The sequence below is a fragment of the Corvus moneduloides genome, chromosome 20 (assembly GCF_009650955.1).
Source record: "Corvus moneduloides isolate bCorMon1 chromosome 20, bCorMon1.pri, whole genome shotgun sequence".
Taxonomy (NCBI): Eukaryota; Metazoa; Chordata; class Aves; order Passeriformes; family Corvidae; genus Corvus; species Corvus moneduloides.
In genome coordinates this window covers 6,837,129-6,856,359 of record NC_045495.1, presented here as the reverse complement: position 1 = coordinate 6,856,359, position 19,231 = coordinate 6,837,129, and the positions used below count along the sequence as shown (strand labels likewise).

General features: G+C 45.7%; 1 protein-coding gene across 9 annotated transcripts in view; it reads left to right on the top strand.

The window, feature by feature from the left end:
- Window positions 1–19,231, top strand: part of COL26A1 (collagen type XXVI alpha 1 chain) — a 167,150-nt gene that overhangs the window by 98,954 nt on the left and 48,965 nt on the right. For 6 of the 9 annotated variants that reach the window (XM_032130019.1, XM_032130022.1, XM_032130018.1 and 3 more), the window contains exon 4: window positions 12,853–12,894. The exons of the other annotated variants lie outside the window; for them this stretch is intronic. In XM_032130019.1, coding sequence (XP_031985910.1) covers window positions 12,853–12,894 — 42 coding nt within the window. The remainder of the gene's footprint in view (window positions 1–12,852; window positions 12,895–19,231) is intronic. 9 annotated transcript variants of the gene reach the window in all.

Sequence of the window (19,231 nt, the reverse complement as noted above, 5' to 3'; positions counted from 1 at the left end):
AAATCTGTGTGATGACATCTGTAGGAGATGTAATGCAGCCAAGTAACTTTGCCATGAGAACAGTTTCAGTGTTGCTTAACTTTCTTTGAGAATACAATGACTAAAACATCATACTGCATTAAGTAGTACTTAATTAATGTAAGCCATGAGAGAGAGAAATTCAAGCAACTTGCTCCATTGAGCTGGATGTTTTACTGAGAACTGAGCCAGAGTGACATAACTGGTGACTTTTTTCAGAAGTTGAGCTGATGGTTGCCTCTCGTCTCAACTTTACTGAGATTTGTCCTTCAACACCAGCTAAAAACATTTGAAAGCAGGTTTTCTGCTTGATCTTTCATATTCTTTGTATCAGAGCCCTCATCAGAATGCTTCTTGCTCTGAACTTTTTGCTGTAATTTGTCAGTCCTGAATGTCTCAAAAGGTTGTAGGCCAAGCTGTGGGACAGGAACTGCACATGCAGGAGTGTCCCAAGGCAAACAGAGCTGCAGGCACTGGCAGCTCACAGTATTTAACCCCTGCAGGGAGTTGATCGATGGACATTTTGCATACAGTCACAATCAATAGGACTTTTTCATATAAAACTGATTATGGGAAGAGAATAAAGTGAGAAGGGGAAAGAACAGGGGAAAACGCCGCACAGTTACCACTGCTGGTTATCAGAACTTGCAATTTATGTCCTGTGAAAAACAAGGGGAAATAACTGAGAGTCAGGAGGGAAGAGTTACTGGCCATGACATCATTAACTCAGTTAATATAAAACATTATATGCTCACAATGGGAAACTTGTCTGTTGAGCTGCTGGTGAAGGAGGTGGATTCTGCCTGGTATAAAATGACATGGTTCCACTTTGACATGTCAAAATATTTGCTGGCCTTTAGTGCGATTTTGTCCAGACCAGGAGATCCTCAGTTCTCTGAGGTGAGTGTGACCTTTTCCCCTTAGCCTTCCTGGTTAAGATACAGGAGAGAGGATATAAAATTTGTTGTAGGATGCAAGGAGCCTGAAGGCACTCAAGATGAAGTTTCCAGATCCTTTCGATGCACTGTTGACCATTTTCAGGCACTTTTTCTCTTCCCTATGTTCTGAACTCTGAGCTATTCATTAAAAGGGAAGAAAGAAAAAGCAGTTCCTTCTAGTTGAGGCACTTAATCATGTTTGGAAGATCCACAGATGCAGCCCCTGAATGGCCTGTGGAGTCTGAGGCTGGTTTCTCCCTGGTGGATATTAGCGGCTCATCGTTTGCACATCAAGCTTCCGTAATGACGAGTGGGATTATCAGAGAAAATCCCCTGTGCACCGCCGAATCTGAACTCGTGGCTCTCTTGCCTTTGCAGTAAGACTCCAATTCACAAAATAAAACAGCTGGATTAGCACAGGCAAGGCCAAGTTATCCAGGGGAGGGTTACATCCCGTCCTGAGAGCAGAGCAGGCATGGCCCGAGGAGCGTTTCAGGGTTTGTCTGACTCTGAGGTTGTCTTGGTTTGTGTGGGGGAAAAATGTCCTGAATAATGGTTGTTTTTAGGGTTCCTGTCAATGATATGTATGACTTTATGGTACAACTTTCCTTCTGAAATTCAGTGTGCTCACAACTGCCCATGTCCTGGCCAGTGCTAATCAAATCACTCATTAATTGAAAAATGGTGAGGGAAATCAGTAGCCTGCTATAGAATGAAATGTTCTATGGACATCTGGAGTCAGATGCATGTATCCAAGGGTGTGAAGTAAGAAAGCAATTGTCTGTGTCCCCAGGGAGCTGTAACCCTGTCAGTAATATTTTTTGGTCCAGGGAATGTAGCAGGAAGGATGCCCTCTCCTTGGAAAAATATGAACAGTGTTGGTATTGAGGTAAAGGATTCTCCTACGTACCCCACGAGCGGGTGAGAGCTGAGGACACAGTGTTGTACTCAAGGCTGATGTGAGTGGAGCCACCTGTCCCATCAAACATGGGCAGAAGGTGGCTGGGCAGGTATTTCACTGCCTGAAATACCAACCAAGCTTCAGAGTTTAAAAATGTGTCATTTACCCTCCACAATGAGAATTCCAAATGCATTCCCATCCCATGATTTCCAGTTAACCTTCCACTGGCTTGTGATTTCTGAGGAGCTATAGATTGAATCCAGGCATGCTAGCTAAGCCGAACTTCTGAGTGGTAGGGGTTTTTATGTTTGTTTATTTGTTTTAAAGTAATTTCTTTCTTTGAAATTTTTTCAATACCAAAGGGTAAATGGATTCTTGGGCACTTATTTAAGATATTGCTACTAATAATAACCTAATGCTTACTGTTTGTCAAAAGCTGAGAATCAGCAATGATGAAAGATGAGAACTGCCCCAAGTTTCTTGGCAAAAGTGATGGAGGCAAATATTTCAGAGGTCATTTCAATTTTGAAATTTGCTTCCTCGGAGATTGTGCTGTGGTAACATTTGCCTTCTAGATGTTATCAGAGAAGCACTGGAATTTCATAGTAACTGAAATGAAAGAATTTTAGGATGTAGAGTCTGGCTGTTGGAGATATTCCTGTCCTGCTGTTCTCATTAGCCTTGCTGGTCTTACAGGCAGTCACTGTGCAGTCCAGGTCCAGCATTTCTCAGTCAACATCTTACATCTCAAGCTCAAAACAATTTGGTTGTCTCCATTCACTGATAACACACTTGACTCTTGTTCTATCTGTTAGCCCCTCAATAAGCTTATGTGGTTTGGGTTTGTTTTTTTTAAAAAAAAGCAAACATAACTCCAGCCTTGCTTGTGCATGAATTGATTTTGCAAGTCAAATAGTGCTCTCTCATTTAACAACAATGCTCAGGAGCACCAAGAGACCACTCAGAGCAGAGCCCTCTGTGGGCTTGGAGAAAACTCACAGCTACAGCAGGACCTGCCAGGTGGCAGCTTCTGCAACCCTAAACATTCCTTTTTTTTGCATGGGAACAATGGAGACTCAGAAGAAATGCTGCATTGGTAGATGCTACAGCTCAAGGGCAGCAATATAGGAAAACAAATACCTTTTAGGTTTTCTGTGCACCTTTTGATACTATCCTAATTTTAATATTTTGTAATTCTTGCACAGCGTAGAACTTCTGTTGCTTTTGGTTTTTAGAAGAGTTCAGCAATTCCAAATTTATCCCCTGCTCCTAGTCTTGAATTCTGACCTGTGTCTTACTGGGTGGAGCAGGAAGGCTGTACCCAGGCACTGGGAGGAAATTTATTTGTGCTTTTTTTCAGCTAAGCTGAATCTGGCAGCATTGTGAGAACAGCTTTTGATGTGTTGTGCTGCTGCAGTTGGTTCCTCTCCTTGGGGTATCTTGGACCTCAGGCAGAAGCAATCAAAATATCTTTTCACTGGGAAAACAGGGCTTGTGTGGAAGCTTTAACTGGGAGAATGTCCTTTTGCAGAGGCTGTGAAAGCAGGTGGCCTGTTCTCCTAGAAGTCATCAAGTGGCTGCCCTGATCTCAGATCAGAAATGAAGTGTCTGTTTCTGTGAGCAGCTGAAAATACCCCAGGATATGGTCAGATTTCTAAGAAGTTTCAACACCTACTTACTCAATTTCTTTCCTTATCTGCCTCCAGCAATCATAAGTCATGTGGAACACCTTTTTTCATGGGATTGAGCCACAGGTTGAAACCCCTCTGCAGTAGATTGTGAGCAGGTTGCTGCTTTGCATTTTCAATTTATATCACTGAAGACAAATTTTATTAGTAAAATATTGGGCAACTCAGCAGTGGATTTTTAGGCTCTGACTGGGTGCCTGGAGCTGCATTTCTTTGAACTGTCTTCTGGAGGAACTGCAGCTGTATAAATGGACGAAGACTGTGGAAAGAAACTATAAATATGGCTTTACTAAGGTGGGTTTTTAAATCAAAGTGACTTTTTGAAATATTTTAATGAACCTTAAAAACTATTTTGCAGTTCTTTCCAACAGTTATGTTACTTTTCAGCAGTAGAGGAGGAGGGGGACATTAGTGAGGGAACTGTGGCCATTGCATCTGTGGCAGTGGATAGGGCAGTGCCTTTTCCATGGACTTGGCTGGACAGAAAACTTAAAATGTCCAGGGGCTAGAATGCCTCTTCTGCTACTAATTTTCATGGTGTAAAGTGTAGCCAGGTTTCAGAGGGATAGAGATGATGATGGGGAGTGAGGAATTTGGGGGCATTTGAGACATTTCCTGTTGCCCTGCGGCTTTTTCAATGGGCACTGGTGGATTGTGTTTTACAGGAATGTGACAAACCCACTCAATAGATGTTTTCCTTGCTAGAAGTAAATTGAAAACAACGATTTAGCACATAAAAAATGTGCAAGTATAGCTTAGTGATGGTTTGGTGCCTTCTATTCCCCTCATGTTCTTGTCACAGAGAGTTTAGGATCTTTACTTAAGTGCACATGGCAGAATTCCCCAAGCCACCTGGTACTTGGTGTTGGCTGTCCTGGGAGTCAATTGTAGGCTCAGTAAGCACCACTGAACTGTGCTTCCTCAGCAGCTGGAAGCTATGAAACTACAAGCTGGGGCCTTACATCAGAAAAGACACGTCCATTCCAGCTTAAATACACATCTCCACATCCCAGTGACTCCAAACCTGGCTTCAGTGGACTCCAAAGGGACTTAGACTGAAAAAGGCAGAGAGTGGAGCAAGGCATAGGTGGAGGGTGGTCACTGGAAAGTCAGGGCTAAACCTCTGGCAGTTCTGTCTTGCTTATTCTCCACCATAACACCATGTCTTTGAAAAGAACACTGGGCAGGGTTCCTCACTGAAGGCCAAGGCCATAGCATGAAGGAAATCATTCAGAAAGCTGCTCAGTAGTATTCCAGAGTGTAGAAATGATGGAAGCAGTTTTCCTCTGGGTGTGTGCACATGTACATGTCTGTGTAAATGAATGTGTAAAAAGGAAAGGCACTGGAGTGCATCATCCAGAGGTGGTCTGAGCTGGGATTTCCACTCAGCAGAGCCTGACATGGGGAGGCTTTGTAACAACTACAGTGTTCTGTTTGGGGAGGTGGAGGTGTTCCAGATACACAGTACCATCATGGTAAAAATGTTTTTGGCACGGAGGGAACCACCTCTCTTTTAATTCAAGTGTCACATTTTACCCGCTTGCAGTTTCCCGCTTGTATGTTTTGGCTTTTGCCCAGCACCTCGGGCTATGTGTGCTCATCTGGTTTTGATAAAACATTAAACTTAGACAATACATCTTCTTGGACATTTCTTCCTGTTAGATTCAAGTGTGATACAAAGCAACCAGTACTTGATCAGTAGCAGACACTGTTTTTATCAAGCGTTGTTGGATGTTCATTAGCCATGAAAGGACTGTAGAGATAACTTGCCACAGGACAGGTTGGTGCTGCTCCATCCTTAGCCACCTCAGTGGTGGCTTTTTTGAAAGCCCATGTTCACATACCAGGCTACAATATCCGAGTTATTTGGCTGCTGTTTATCTTGCCTCTTTTACAGTCTTGTTAGTGTACTAGGAGAGATAAAAATGCCGATAAGGTATTGAACAGTGGCAGATGAATGGGAGTGGTAACCTCATTAAAAACCATCTCCTCACCCTGACATTTAGGTAGCATTTGAGAATGCAGTGCAGTAAAATGTTGGGTGAAAAGATGAATAAAAATAGCATTTCTCATGGTGTGCTCAAGGCACATGTGTGACCTCTGATATGACTGTGAGTCACTCAGCCCCTGTAACACACTTAATGTCCCTGATATATACAAGGGAAGGATGTACCACATCCATGTTAATTAGCGATCTAAAACATGAAGAAAGACATTCATCTCACTGAAGTTCATCTGTCTGCCTGTCTCCTTTTCACCAGTCCCCTGGGCTCCCCTTGGAGGAGGGAAGGTGGAGCAGGAAGAGGGAGAAGGAGGGATCTCTCCAGAGGCTGAGCATCCCTGCCTGATTTGCATGCCTGGCAAGCACACCAGAGGTTGCCGTGTCACCATGTGGTGTTAGTGGTGCTCATTGAGCTTGGGATGGCTGCTGTGTCCCTGTGGTAGCACCATCCCTCGTGGAGAAATTGCCTAAATTCCAGTCCCAGGGGAGTTCTGCCTTCCAGCAGGGTGCTGCCCGTGGCCTGTCCTGCTGGACTGGGCACAGAGGCTGCTGCTGGGGATCCCTGGTGCTGTGCCAGGAGAGCAGCTCCCACAACCCTTCCTGTGGTGCTGATGGTCAGTGCTGGCACACAGTGTCCAGCTCACAGGTCTTCCAGCAGGAGGAAAATGGGTGACACTCCATGGAAACCTTCTGGGTAAGTTGGTGTGCGTGCTTTTGGGAAGCCTGAGTTGCACAGGGAGATAAAAGACCCTCAGACTTGCAGAGCACCGTTGTCAGAGGCTTTACCCTGACCTCAGGCTCTGATAGACATGTTTATCCAGCGTGAGGGAGGCTGGAGGCACCACACAGATCTCTTTGTTCTCAGCTTTTTTATCTCTTTATGTCTCATCTCCCTTCCTTCATCCGGTGGACCGAGATGAAAGTTGTGTGCACCCCTCTGCAAGCTTCCTCAGAGATCCAATTTTAATACCTCATCCTTGGAGCATAGGGGAGGGTTGAGCCATGGAACCTACTCCACTGGAGGGTTACAGTCCTGGAGCTTTTTCTGTCTTGTTTCTGGGATTATGGATACTCAAAACTGAGATTGAATGCTTAAACTTTTATGGGAAAGGCTGGTAGAACTTAATGTGCTCTTTGGTTTTCAGCAGATTTTTGCTTAATGTGGAACCGAGTTTTGCCATCTTACTGCAATACTATATCCAATAAATAAATGCAGTAGAATCCCATTTAATTTGTGTGAGTTGCACCCCCTAATATCCTCTAGGCTATTTGAACAGATTACAAGCCAAACCCCAGAGTTTTTCCCTAATTTTCCAGCTGTGCAAATCCATCCTTGGATATTAAAAAGACCAAGTCTCATTATATATTTTCTGTCTCCCGTCTCTTGACCGATTTGCTAGAAAAATCAAAGGTCTGGTTCTTGGAATGTTGTAACTAACAAGTGTTTTTTTAATCATATCTTAATCCTCAAAGGCAAGAGATAACTCTCAAAGTAAGAGCTGACTGCAGGTTTCTCAGTGACACTGAAATACCTGATAGACCCTCACTAAATCTGTCTCCACGTCCAGGGATTAGAAGGCAGCTGACAATGTTCATTAATGATACATAAGATGAGGGGGAAATCCAAATTACACTCCCTGTATTGGTGGTTGTGATGATGGAAATGTGCTTTTATATCTGCCTTTGTCCCATGTACATGGAAAAGAAGAAATACATGAGAGGTTCCATTTTTTTGAAGCGTCACTCATCTGAGCCATCTCTGGTGTAAAAAATGAAGTTGCTTTTACAGAAACCATACAAAACCATTGTCAGGGCTTATATGAAATACTATTGAGTCCTAATAATAACTTCTAGCTGAAAAATCTTGGCATCCTGCAGCTTAGGAAAGGGTTTTAAAATTCACCTTCAGTTTTTGGGCAACAGGCAAAACATGTGGCTCTGTTTAGGAGCTATTTTCGTTAAAGCTTGACAATACAGGATGATAAAATACAGCTGCATTGTTTAAACTTTCAATTTAATTTCTGGTTTGGGTCCAAGCTGTTTCATCAATATGGCGCCATTCATTTCAAAACAAAGCCCTTGGAAGGGTCTCCATTACCCCACCATTGATCAAGAGGGTGTTAAAATCTAGAGCCTAATTATGTTCCTGGCCTATTTGGAATTCCAAAATTGGGTTTTTATAACTGTCAAATTTGCACTCAGGGTAACTTTCCATGACAATTAGTCAGAATTATTAGTGCTTTCCTTGCCAGGGATTACAACTAATGGTGGTGGCTCACTTTTCAAGGCTCAGTAAGTGTCAAAGGCAACATATATTTTACAGAAGAGCCATTTGACTGCAAAATTGTCTGCACTGAACTGCACCCGAGCCTCTACTACTGTTACAGTAATTTCTATCAATCCTCCAGGGCTGAGTTGTGGCCACAACCTCTACTGCAAGTTCTGCACGTAGAATTAACCACTGGGTTCTGCCTTGTTGCAAAATGGGCCCCAAGAAATTGTGACATGAGGAAGTTCATCCTTGATTATTTCACTCAAGCTTACCTTGGTGAGGGCTGGTACTCAAAAGGCTGCTGATTTTGGTCAATTATTGCTTTGAATCTTTAAAATGAGCCAAGCATAAACATCTGTACAACCTGCCTGGGAAAGGCTAAATCGTCTCAGCCTGATACCTGACTCACAGCTAAAGCTCCTGTCTGTGTGTAAGGCTGAGTTTGTGTTGAACTAGAAGTGTTTGCCCAGCTGGGAATTCCTTCTTAGTACAGCTCTACAAATGTTATACAAAATATTAAACGGAAAAAATAAAGAAGAAAACAGTTACAACAACAACGAAAGCCAAACTCAAAGACATTAAAGCTGAGGTATCCATCCCCTGCTGCCTTATGCAGTGCTCTGCAGACACGTGGTTCTTTAGCCCAGATGCTGATGCATGGGGGTATTTGCTCACAGGAGAGCAAACACTGGCAGAAAAGAGCGAACACTTACCCTTGCCTCCTGTACAACATCCGTTTTGGAGGCATCTGCTCAAGATGCAGATGACCTTCTGTTGATACCAAGAGGTTTTTGTCATCAGCTTCAAGCTTTAGATGGAGCACTAACCCTGAGAGCTGCCAGACAGTGGCAGGCAGTGACCATGTCTTCGTCCTTGCATGAGTGAAATGAGCCACTTCCCAGGGGCAGCTCAAACCACCCCTCCATTGCCTGCTCCTCCTCCCACCCCACGCTGCCCTTTCTGTCCCACTGCCACAAGTGGAAGAGCCACTTGAGGAATTCCAATTGAGGAATTGATCTCCTTGAAAAATAATCAATTACTGTTTTCAGACTGGGTTATTTTTCATCTTTCTCCTTATCTGGCAGAGTGTCCATCCAGGAGGTGCAGACACTCATTCTAAAAGCAAAGGTGGCAACTCAAACCAGTTAAACCTAAGCACAAGTGCTGTGTCAAACTATCCCCTCTGGTTTTCCCCAGGCAGCCAGAGCCTGCCTTTTTCTCTTAGGACATCTCTTTTCCTCTTAGAACATCTTTTCTTTTCTTAGAGCATCTCTTTCTCTCTTAGAACTCCTAGACCATCTCTGTGTCCACTGACATATATTTACCTGGACAGTCATGTGATTGTTTTGGACAAAAAGATCTGGAATTTAGCTTTATTGATACAGGTTCCAAGTTGCACATACCCCTAATCCTGCAGAACATTTGCCCTGGAAGAAAGAGGGATTGTACTCAATTTTGCTTAATTAAATCAACCTAAACTAATTGTCAGCTAATAAAATAGTGTTGGTCAGCTCATAAAACAGAAACGAAGATTAAAAGAGCAGTTGCCATGAACAGGTGGTAACTCTGTTTCCAAGTTAGACCACATTACTCTCTGGCACAGAATCTCTGAGAATACCTCATATTCCAGTTTTTTTCAAAAAAATGTTTATGAAACTTATAAAATATAGAGCTCATTTTATAACCAATTTTCTCTCTCACCTGCCAAGAGCAATGGGGGTTGAGCCAGCACAAGGCGGATGCAGAGTTTTAGGCAGATGTCCAGAAATGGATTCTCTGCACAGGGCTGTGGAATACATTTCTACCTTTGACCGGCCTTTCTGTTACAATTCTTGAGATTTAGGTTTTTCCTTCTTGTTGCTATTACAGAAAAGACCTAGTAAACTTTTTTTTTAGTCATTGATCTTGACCTGACACTGTTGTGCAAAGGGAGAAACTTTCTGTTCTCACTGTGGATGCTGTTTAACTCTAGATGGATCTTGAGTTAGTTAACAGGATCCCTCTGGTTTTGGCCTTTGGTATTTTTGTTGACTCTGCAGATCTTGCAGAAGGCATTAAACATTTATCTAATTTCATCTGGAAAGGACTAAACTGGAATCTTTGTCTGCTTCTCAAAGTAGAAGCAGAACTTGGTGGTTTGAAGTTGCTGTTAATGGTTGAATGATGAAAGAAAATTTATTGCATAGTGATTATTCTATTATTTGGATAAGAGTGCAAAACCATGTGGTTTTGAGCATTTTGTTATGGCTTGCAGGTAGTGTGGATGCTCTGTAGTGAGGCAGGGCTTCCAGCAGCAGAGACTTTTTGCATTGCCATTTTCTGTGACCACCCATTCCCAAAAATATCATGCAGGATGTGTTTGGTTGACCTTATGTTAAGTCCTCAAACATGAAAGACAAGATTAATTTTCTTCCCCTTCACTCACAATCAATGTGCTGCACTGACAGTCTCAGTGCAAAGGGGAGGCTTCTGCCAAACTTGGGCTTAAAATGTGAAGCTTGATTCTTGTTTCTCTGCACTCCTCTTGCAGCTGATGTGTCCTCCCCTGGCGTGGAGGGCAGCTGTTGTGGCCCAGGGTAACAGGTTTTAGGCTCTTTGAGACTTGGCTGTGCTAGTACCTGACCTGGATGAGAGAGCTCTGCCTCCTCTTGCAGGAGAAGGATACGAGCCTGCCCAGCTGGCTGTTCTGGGAGCTGGAGAAGGTGCTGGGGCTGCATCCCAGTCCTGACCTGCAATCCTGTGGCTGCTGTAGCCAAGGCAGGGAGGAGGCTGGGTGGGACTGGTTTTCTGTGAAGCAGGGAATTGCTGTGGCTTGCTGCAGTCTTAAGGCAGACCTGTAAAAAGAGGAAAGAGATTTAGACACCCATCACATCTGACAGGATCAGGAGCTGGGGTATCTGGAGGGAGGTTTCTGTGGGAGGTTTCTGGGACTCCCCTGTGTGGTTCCTGCTGCAAAAGTGCTCCTGGCCATGCAACAGGAAGGTCTCACTCAGTGAATGCTGTGTTTTCTGTTTGCACTTAAGTGACACTGGGACCCAGCCAGGCTGCCCTGCCCTAGGATGTGTCCCAGATCCCTCCTGCCCGCTCTCTCCTCTGCATCCAGAGATGGGGTTGCAGCAGGAGTTGACATAGCTTGGAGCCTGCTGGCACTGGGGATGCAGGAAAGGCTGCAGCATGGCCATCACCTTCTCCCTACAGAATTTCCTAGAGGCAAATGCTGCTGCCTGGCTCCCACTGCTCGAGCTGGTGGGAGGAGAAGTGCAGTGAGCAGGGCAGCACAGACTGTGGTTGCTCATCTGAGAAAAAACATGGTAGGACTTTATGGCAGCATCCCCTCAGGGATCTGATTTACCATGTCCTTGCTGAATGAACAACACTGAATCCCAAATATTGGATTAAACTAGCTGAAAAGATTCCCCACACTGGCAATCCTGGGAGGGTCTTGAGGTCAGGTCCTGCTGAGACAGGGTGTCTTTAAGGAAAATGGGATAAGATAGTGCTGGTGTTCATTCTGGGCCGTTTTCTGTTCATCCATGTGTCCCAAACTTGCCCAACATTACAAAAACATCTGCTGGGAGTCACACCCGAAGTCAAGTCTCTATTTATTTCCCTCAAAGAATAGGGGAATGTAACACTGACTGTGGGACAGGCCTCAGCCCAGTATCACTGCTGTGTGCTTTAAAGCTTGAGTGACACAGCAGAGCTGGAGGAAAGTTGAAGCATCATCCTCCAAAGAAATATGTGTGGGCTTTGGTGACTCTTTGAGGGTCCTAAGGGACTCCAGACATTGTCCAGATTTGCACTGGTGTAAATGCACCAGCATCTCCCGTTCCTCCCAGTGAGGATGAGTAGGAGGACCATGAGCAAGTTGGCTGCCCAGCTTCCCAGGCATTTGCACAAAACCATCCAGGACCCCAAACTAACAAAAACCACATTCAAAGCAATTATCTGATCTTGTTTGGTTGGTTTTAATGTGATGTTTCTAGACACTGGTACAACAAACACACTCTTGTAAACTCTTGTAACAGTTGTTTGCAGTTAGTATCTTCAAGATGGTTTTATGTGTGCTGATCATGACTAATATCCATCACTTCCATGGGACCGTCACCCTCCAGTGCTGGGGGAAGGTTTTCCTACTAAGACAGTTATTTTCTCAGCTTGTTTAGCATTTTTCTTTTTCCTTTTATTACCCTGTTATTCACAAAACACAGATACTGATTTGCTCATATATTGTGCTTTCCAGATGAAAGTGCTTTGTGGTTCACAGACTTAAATAATTAGGTCTTCACAGACCTCAGACTGGTTATAAAGGCAGTGGGAGTAGTCCTCTCTGGTGTTACACTTGGAAACAGAAAAAGTCTGTAGAGGGAAGATCACCAAACCAGCTGACAAGCTGTCTTTGGCAGAGCTGGGGGCAGACACCCCTCTGAAATGTGCTCTGTTTTTCGAAGCGTTAGGAGATGTTGCTGTGCCCATTCTGCTAAAGGCCTTCCCTCCACCTTGATTCTATCTCTTCTTGTCACAAACATCATTTTTAGCATATGCACCATATGCACCAGCTGCTGGAAAGGTGTTGGGTTCTTCTCCCCATGGTTCAGCCAAAACAACAGCAGCTGCTCTCCCTCCTTGCACCTGGGACCATTTTTTCCCCATCGTGTGTGATGGAAGCAGCGACTGCCGTTATCCCAAAAAACCACCCCGGATCCAACCCCAGCCCCTTTTACACTCAGCCAGAGTGGATGCTGCAGCCTGTTTTCTTCAGGAGCTTTGTCTGAGGTTGTATTTCTCAGAAGCATCATCTCCAGAGCAGGCAGGGGCTGTTTTAGAGGCTCATGTCAGCCCTCGGGAGGGTGGTGTGTGCTGTGCATGCCGGGGGGCCGGGGTTGCTGCTGGCAGAGGGGCAACAGAGGCTCTTCCATTCCTGACCAAGTGCTGCTCCGCCAGCTGAGTGAACTTTTCCTCTGCTGAGGCAGTGCTGTGCAGGGCGAGGGTTTGACACGAGCCCAGTGATAATTCCTTGTCTCCCCCCGCAGGTTCCTCTGGCCGCCAGCACGGGTCCTTTCCCAGCCAGGACCGTAAGTGGGCACCACGGACTCCCCGCAAGGCAGAGCTCCAGAGCAGCTGGGGTGCACTCCTGGGGGAGGGGGGGCTGTGCCAGCCAGGGATGCCCTTTGCTTCTGGGGAGAAGCTTGTGGGAGGGGGGTCTGTGAGTCTCTGCCTGCTCTTTGCCTCAGTTTCCCTCAAGGATCTGGAAAAGGGAGCTGGGAATGGCCTGCTTCTCTCTGGGCACTGGCCAGGCAGTACCTGATGAGCACCTGGGAAGGGCCATACTGCTTTCACTTTCCTTCTTCCTGCTTGGTTCCCTGTCTGAGAGAGGACACCAGGCTCCTGAGGCTGTCTCAGGGTAACTGTTGTGCTGTCCTTCCCATTAAAACTCATGCCTCTGTTTTTCCCAACCTCTCATGCTTCTCATCAATCTTTGGGGGTGGGATGCTGAGAAGAGCCAGAAATGGGGTTACTTGGTGAGGTGAGTACTCAGAGGGATGGTGGCTCTGGCCTTATTTGAAGGCTCTCCAATGAGGAGAGAGGTTCCTCAGCTGCTGGCATCCAGCAGCCTGGTGTTTGCTTGTGTCTGAGTGTGGTGGTGTCTTGGAACAGCCACCCCTGAAAATACCAGACTGGTTTTAAAGGTTGAAAGTGAATGAAAGCTGATTTGTTGCTTGCTGGTGCATGAACTGTGTGTCTTCAAACTTATGTTAAAAGAGGCTTGGAAGTTCTCTGGTGCAAGTGCAAAAGCCCAACCAAGGTTTTAAATTCTAAAATATATCTCCAGTGATGGTTAATCAACAAGAAGTAGGAATTTACATGGGAGTCTTTGTACCGGACAGCCACATGCAGGTTTTGTGGAAGGTGAAAATCGTGGCACCTTGGAAGCAGCACATGCTGAGTTATCCCAAGTGCTGGGTTGTGAAGGCAGTGGTGTGACAGGGCATGAGGAGCTCTCACTGCTCTGCCCCTGTGCTCTCCTTGCTGAACACACACTCAGCAGGAAAACTCATGTCCCACAGCCCAGAAGCTCCTATGAAGCCTCAGATTAGGACAAGACCCAGTCTTTGTGCCCCACCCTCTACGGAGCTGTGCTTCTTGCTGTAGCTCAGTTCATCTCTGTGCTCTGCCCATGGGTGTCACAGAACGTGCTGCTGATTCCTCATGGAATGGTTGTTTAGGGTGGAATTGGCCATGGGTCCCAGGCACAGCTGGAGGAGTGGGAAGCAGCCAAACAGGGCAGAGAGGGCAGCCTGGGAAGGATCTGTGTCAAACCTGCACTGCTGGATCCCTTGGGTGGGACCCTGAAGATGCCCAACACTGTTCCCGGTGCTCACTGTGGAGACCAGAGGATATTTGGAGCGTGTAACAGCTTCCTTGAAATTCTTAGTTCTTACTGTATCAGGAAAAAAATTCAATATCTGAATAGAGAAGCCAGCCCCAATCCTTCTGGGAGGGAAGGATCCTTCAGTCCTTGTTTCTATCCTCATTCTCTTTCCTACTCTCTGCTGTGGTTTGGGATGCTGTTGCTTGCTTGCTTCTGTTAACTTGGGCATGTTCTGGCACACAAATGCACTTCTTACCACAGTGACCTTCGTGTTGGAGCTGCCATGGGGAGGAACTGATGACATGTCCAAGGACACATGGGAAAGTATTGTGTCAGCAGAAATTATATCTACATTTTCTGCAGTCCTTATTACTGGTCATTCCACAGACCAGTCCCAGTTCTGGATTGTATTTTTAAAGTGGTGATTTGTTTCCTTGGCCTGAAACTCTGTGCTTCAGTTTCTCCCTTGGTGGCTGTGCCCTTTTCAACATCTGTCCTGTTGAGTATCCACAGAGAGCACGAAGAGTCCTGCCCTTGCACACCACAGCCCTCAGAGGAGGCAAGATACTAAATCATTTTAAAATGTGGTTTGCTCCACTCTACACTTTCACACACTTTTAAGGTTTCATCCAGGCAAAATCTAGTGATGCTGCTATTCTGCTAATGTGACAGCAGGTTAGGGAATAGGGGCTGGGTGCTCGTGATGGTTCTGATGGGTGTTTAGGATGCTCTGAACACTTCTCCTACAAAGACAGGCTGAGAGAGCTGGGGTTGTTCAGCCTGGAGAAGAGAAAACTCCAAGAAGACCTTAGAGCCCCTTCCAGTGCTTAAACAGGGCTTATAAAAAGGAAGGAGAGGAAGTTTTTATACAGGCAAATAGTGACAGAACAAAGGGCAGTGGTTTTATACTCAAAGAAGGGGGGTTTAGATTAGAGGTTAGGAAGGAATTGTTCCCTGTGAGGGTGAGGAGGCCCTGGCATAGGATGCCCAGAGAAGCTGTGGCTGCCCCTGGATCCCTGGAAGTGTCTACGGCCAGGTTGGATGGGGCTTGGAGCAGCCTGGGATGGTGGAAGATGTCCCTGCCCATGGCTGGGGGATGGGCTTTAAGTTCCCCTCCAACCTAAACCATTCTATCCTTCTATGATTTATAGGTTGGTTGGATTTTTAGGGTATTTTTGTCTGTGGAAAGAATCCTCCTTCTTGGCAATCTGACCTGGGATTCCTCTTGTTGCCCACTGTTTGAAGGTTTCCTTCCATGATTTGATTTTAGTCATTTAGCTTCCAAATGATACTCTGATTTTAGGACGTGGGCTAAACCCTTTGGAAGTGTGGGGCCAGGCAGCAAGGCAGAGACAATATTGCCTGAATGTGGTTATGGGCTTTTTCTACACCCTGGTGATCTGCATCCCAATACTTTGGGATTGTCACTTCGGGCATCTGGCATGCTGCCTCAGGAAAGGTGGGCAGGCAATAACAGTGTTATGTTTACCACCGGGAGGCTTTCAGAAGTGTGAGTTGCTGCTGTATTTCTGAAAGGTACAGTAAGGGCTGTGTGTTTTCTTTCACACTGCGACGTTCCTCGTGGGCTCCTAAGCACCGCAGTACAGAGAGATCTGCAGATGCTTCTGGCTGCACTCAGGCACTTCCAGCCCTTCCCAAGATGGGTGTCTCTGCCTGGCCTTTGCTATTGGCTGTTCCTGAGGCTTCAGCCCATTAGAAATTTTAGTTTCAGGGAGTGAAGTGGAATTTAAACTATCTGAATATAGTCCTTTGTGTCAAATCAAATGATTTGTTAAAGTGAGGCCAGATTTGTGGGGAGAATCAATCTTTTTTATTAGATCAACTGATGTGGAAAAAGCAGACAAACTTTCAGGCATATTAACCCTTCTGCCTGCCTGTGTTTGTATTGCAAGGATGGAGAGTCCTGTCTGCCAGGGTAGGCTGTGTTTTAGGCTGTGCTTTAGGCTGTGCATTCACTCTGTCTGTTCCTCAGTAGTCTTGGTCTGAACACAGGCATGGGTGGTATTTTTGGGTGTGCTTGTACGCATTTTTGGGGAGAAAGACTCGTCTTCCTCTGTGTTTGGACACTAGATGCTACTACAGAACAAATAATGGGCTCTGCTCTGCAGCTGACTCATTGTGCAAGTCTGGGGCTAATTACTGAATCCCTCTGTGCCTCGATTTCTATCTGTAAAATGTCACAGATGCCCACCATTCATAAATCGCTTTCAGATTTCCAGATGAGGTGCTGTGTAAGTGTAGAACAGCATTAGTTTATGCATATTGTGCTAGAGAATAATACAAACCACATGCAGCAGAGGAGCCTCACAGATGTGTCTCCTTCCACTGCGAAAGGCAAGGCTTGGGCTGATGATTTAGCACAGCACTAATTGGACTAAAATAGGAGATTGCTTTTGTACTGATGCAATTGTCACCATTAAAGTCCTCATTTACCAGTGGTTCTTGGAGGTAGCCCAGTGCTTCCCTGTTGAGGAGAGCTGCAGTGCCTTGCCTTTGGAAGCACAGCAATTTACAGCAAACACCGCTGTTTTCCCAGCACCCCCCACATTGTCATTCCACGCCTCTGGACAGGGACTGGGCCATGGGTTAGTGGGAATGTGCATCTTGCTTGGCCTCCAGCTGCACTTAGCACGTTTTTGCTGGCATTTTCTAATCTCCAAGCAGAGACATTTCCAGTGCTGTTCCTGGGTGTTGCACACACAGGAATCCCCATTTATTGATAAGAAAAGCTGTTCCCATGGCTGCGGGCGAGTGAGTGCCTGGCAGCTGTTCAGCATTAAGTCAATTCTCAAAGTTTAAAGGATTTGTGGGCTGTGATGGTTTGGATTCAGGTAATTAACTCTGGTGAAGTGCCTGAGAGTGTCTTGCAGACACATTTCACAGAGAAAGATGAACTTAAACAGTTAAGAGCTTTGATCTGATTAAGTGCCCTTGCATTTCCGTATTGTGCTGTTGGGGCTAAAGTCTCAGTGGGTAGGAAACCTAGGAGCTCTTTGACTGCAGGAAAATTCTGGTTGTTGCTTCCCCTTGCAATCTGGCCCTGGGCTTGTTCTAAAGTGCCAAAATCACCCCTGTTGCCAGCGGCATCATGTGGCAGCAGGCACCAGTGACAGTGCATCAGCCTTTAAAGCACAAGCTGTGTCATTTTAAAGCCCTGCTTGGAGCTTATTTGCCAGTGTGTTGTTGCCTGCTGCTCAGAAGTGACTGTTGATGGTGTGGGGTTGGAGGGGATGGAAGTGACTCTGGAGGTATCCAGTTCCTTCTTGGTGTATTGCAGGCAAATTGCACCATTCTGGGTTTGTCCATTTTGGCCTCGCTGGCTCTTCTCCCCGTTCCTCATCAGTGCTCAGAGGGAGGGTCAAAATTCATTGTCAAAACCTCCACAGCTGTAAGGGTAACATAATATTGAGGCTGAGTGCGTGGGGTGACAGGCGTGGGAGAGAAGATTGGCTGACACCCAGCCTTACCCAATGCTTGCCATGTTCCAGGAGAAATCTCCCCAGATGCTGGGCCTTCATTCATGGGTCTAAACTTGCCATTTCAGGCATTTTTTTAGGAGAGTTTCAAGGTGGAATCAGCTAGAACCTCAAAATAAAGCTCCTCAAACTGCTACCAGTGTGAGGTCTCTTAGGGGACACTCTGTGCTGATTGTTGTTGGGTCCATGTCACAGGTGGAAATAGGCAAAATTAAGGGCTTGGTCCCATCAGAAAGTGGATGGATCCCTAGGTTTGGGAAGTGTTTAGTGAGTTTGGGGTTCAAGCAACAGAGAGCAGGAATCCTGGAAAACATTTTGATTATGAATATCCTTTGATTTTTCAGTCTAAAATGAGTTGGAGGTGTAGCTTCTTTTCAAGAGTTAAAAATCTGAAGCTGAAACTGAAATGTGCCTGGCTGAGCCCAAGCAGCTATTTCCTTTACTAATTTTTCTTCACCCAGAAGTTAACAAGGAAACAACAGAAAACAAACCCAAACAAAAAGTCTTTTGCACAGCTCTGTGCTCACCACTAATGGGATGCAAGTGTTACCTTGTTCTTCACATTATGGAGACCAGAGGATGTGAGGGATTTGCTGGGTCCCCTGAAACGCCAGTGTCCCTGGATGTCCTGGAGAACAAAATCACAGCTGCAGAGAAATGTGGGAAGGAATCCTTTTCCTGCTGCTCAGATCTTTAAGGACCACTGCAGAGCTCGGGGGATTTAGATAAAGGCCAGCAAGGGGTAATGAGCAGCATCAGGCAGAGTGATGGTCCTTGAAGGATGTCCTGCACTGAACCATTTCAGCCCAGCTCCCAAGTGCTCAGTGGTGGTCACTGGCCTTGTGCAGGACAGGGGTGTTGGATGAGGGCTGTGGGGGCCGTTCAGACCCCAGGGAGGGAGGGAGTGGGGGAGAATGGACAAACTACAGTGGGGTGAACCTGAAGCTGAAATGCTGACATGGGAAATCAAACCTTTGCAAAAGTGCCCCTGGCAATAGTAATAATAACAATCATCATCATCATCATTGTGCATTTGCTGTAAAAGAACGTGCAAACATAGTATTTTGATGTCCAGGGAGCCAAATTCTTCTGAATCTGGACCATCCTTTTCAGTGGCTTAAGAAGTTGTTTTCCTTATTGGTCTTTCAGCTGATTTTTTGTCTTGGCTAAAGGAAGCCAGTGCTAAATGTTCTGGATGAGGAACAACTAGAGCTTGACTGAGCATCTTGAATGCCACACGTTTGTGGGTGCCAGGGACTTTGTGCAGAGAGGAGGTGTCCAACCCTAGAGCTGCCCTGCAGCTTTGCAGGCCCAAGTAATAAAACTCAAAGCAGGGATAGAATTTGAGGTCAGAAATCCCAGTTGGAAACAAGATGCATATTTCCTATACAGTGGTTAACTTTGGATGCAGTTCACTAATGAAACCTTGGTTGTCTGGCTCTGGAGTGTCTTTATGAAACACAAACCCCAGCTCAGCACACGTTGTTTGGCTCGAGGCTGTGAGAGATTCCCTGACCTGTGTTATACAGGTGCAGAACCAAT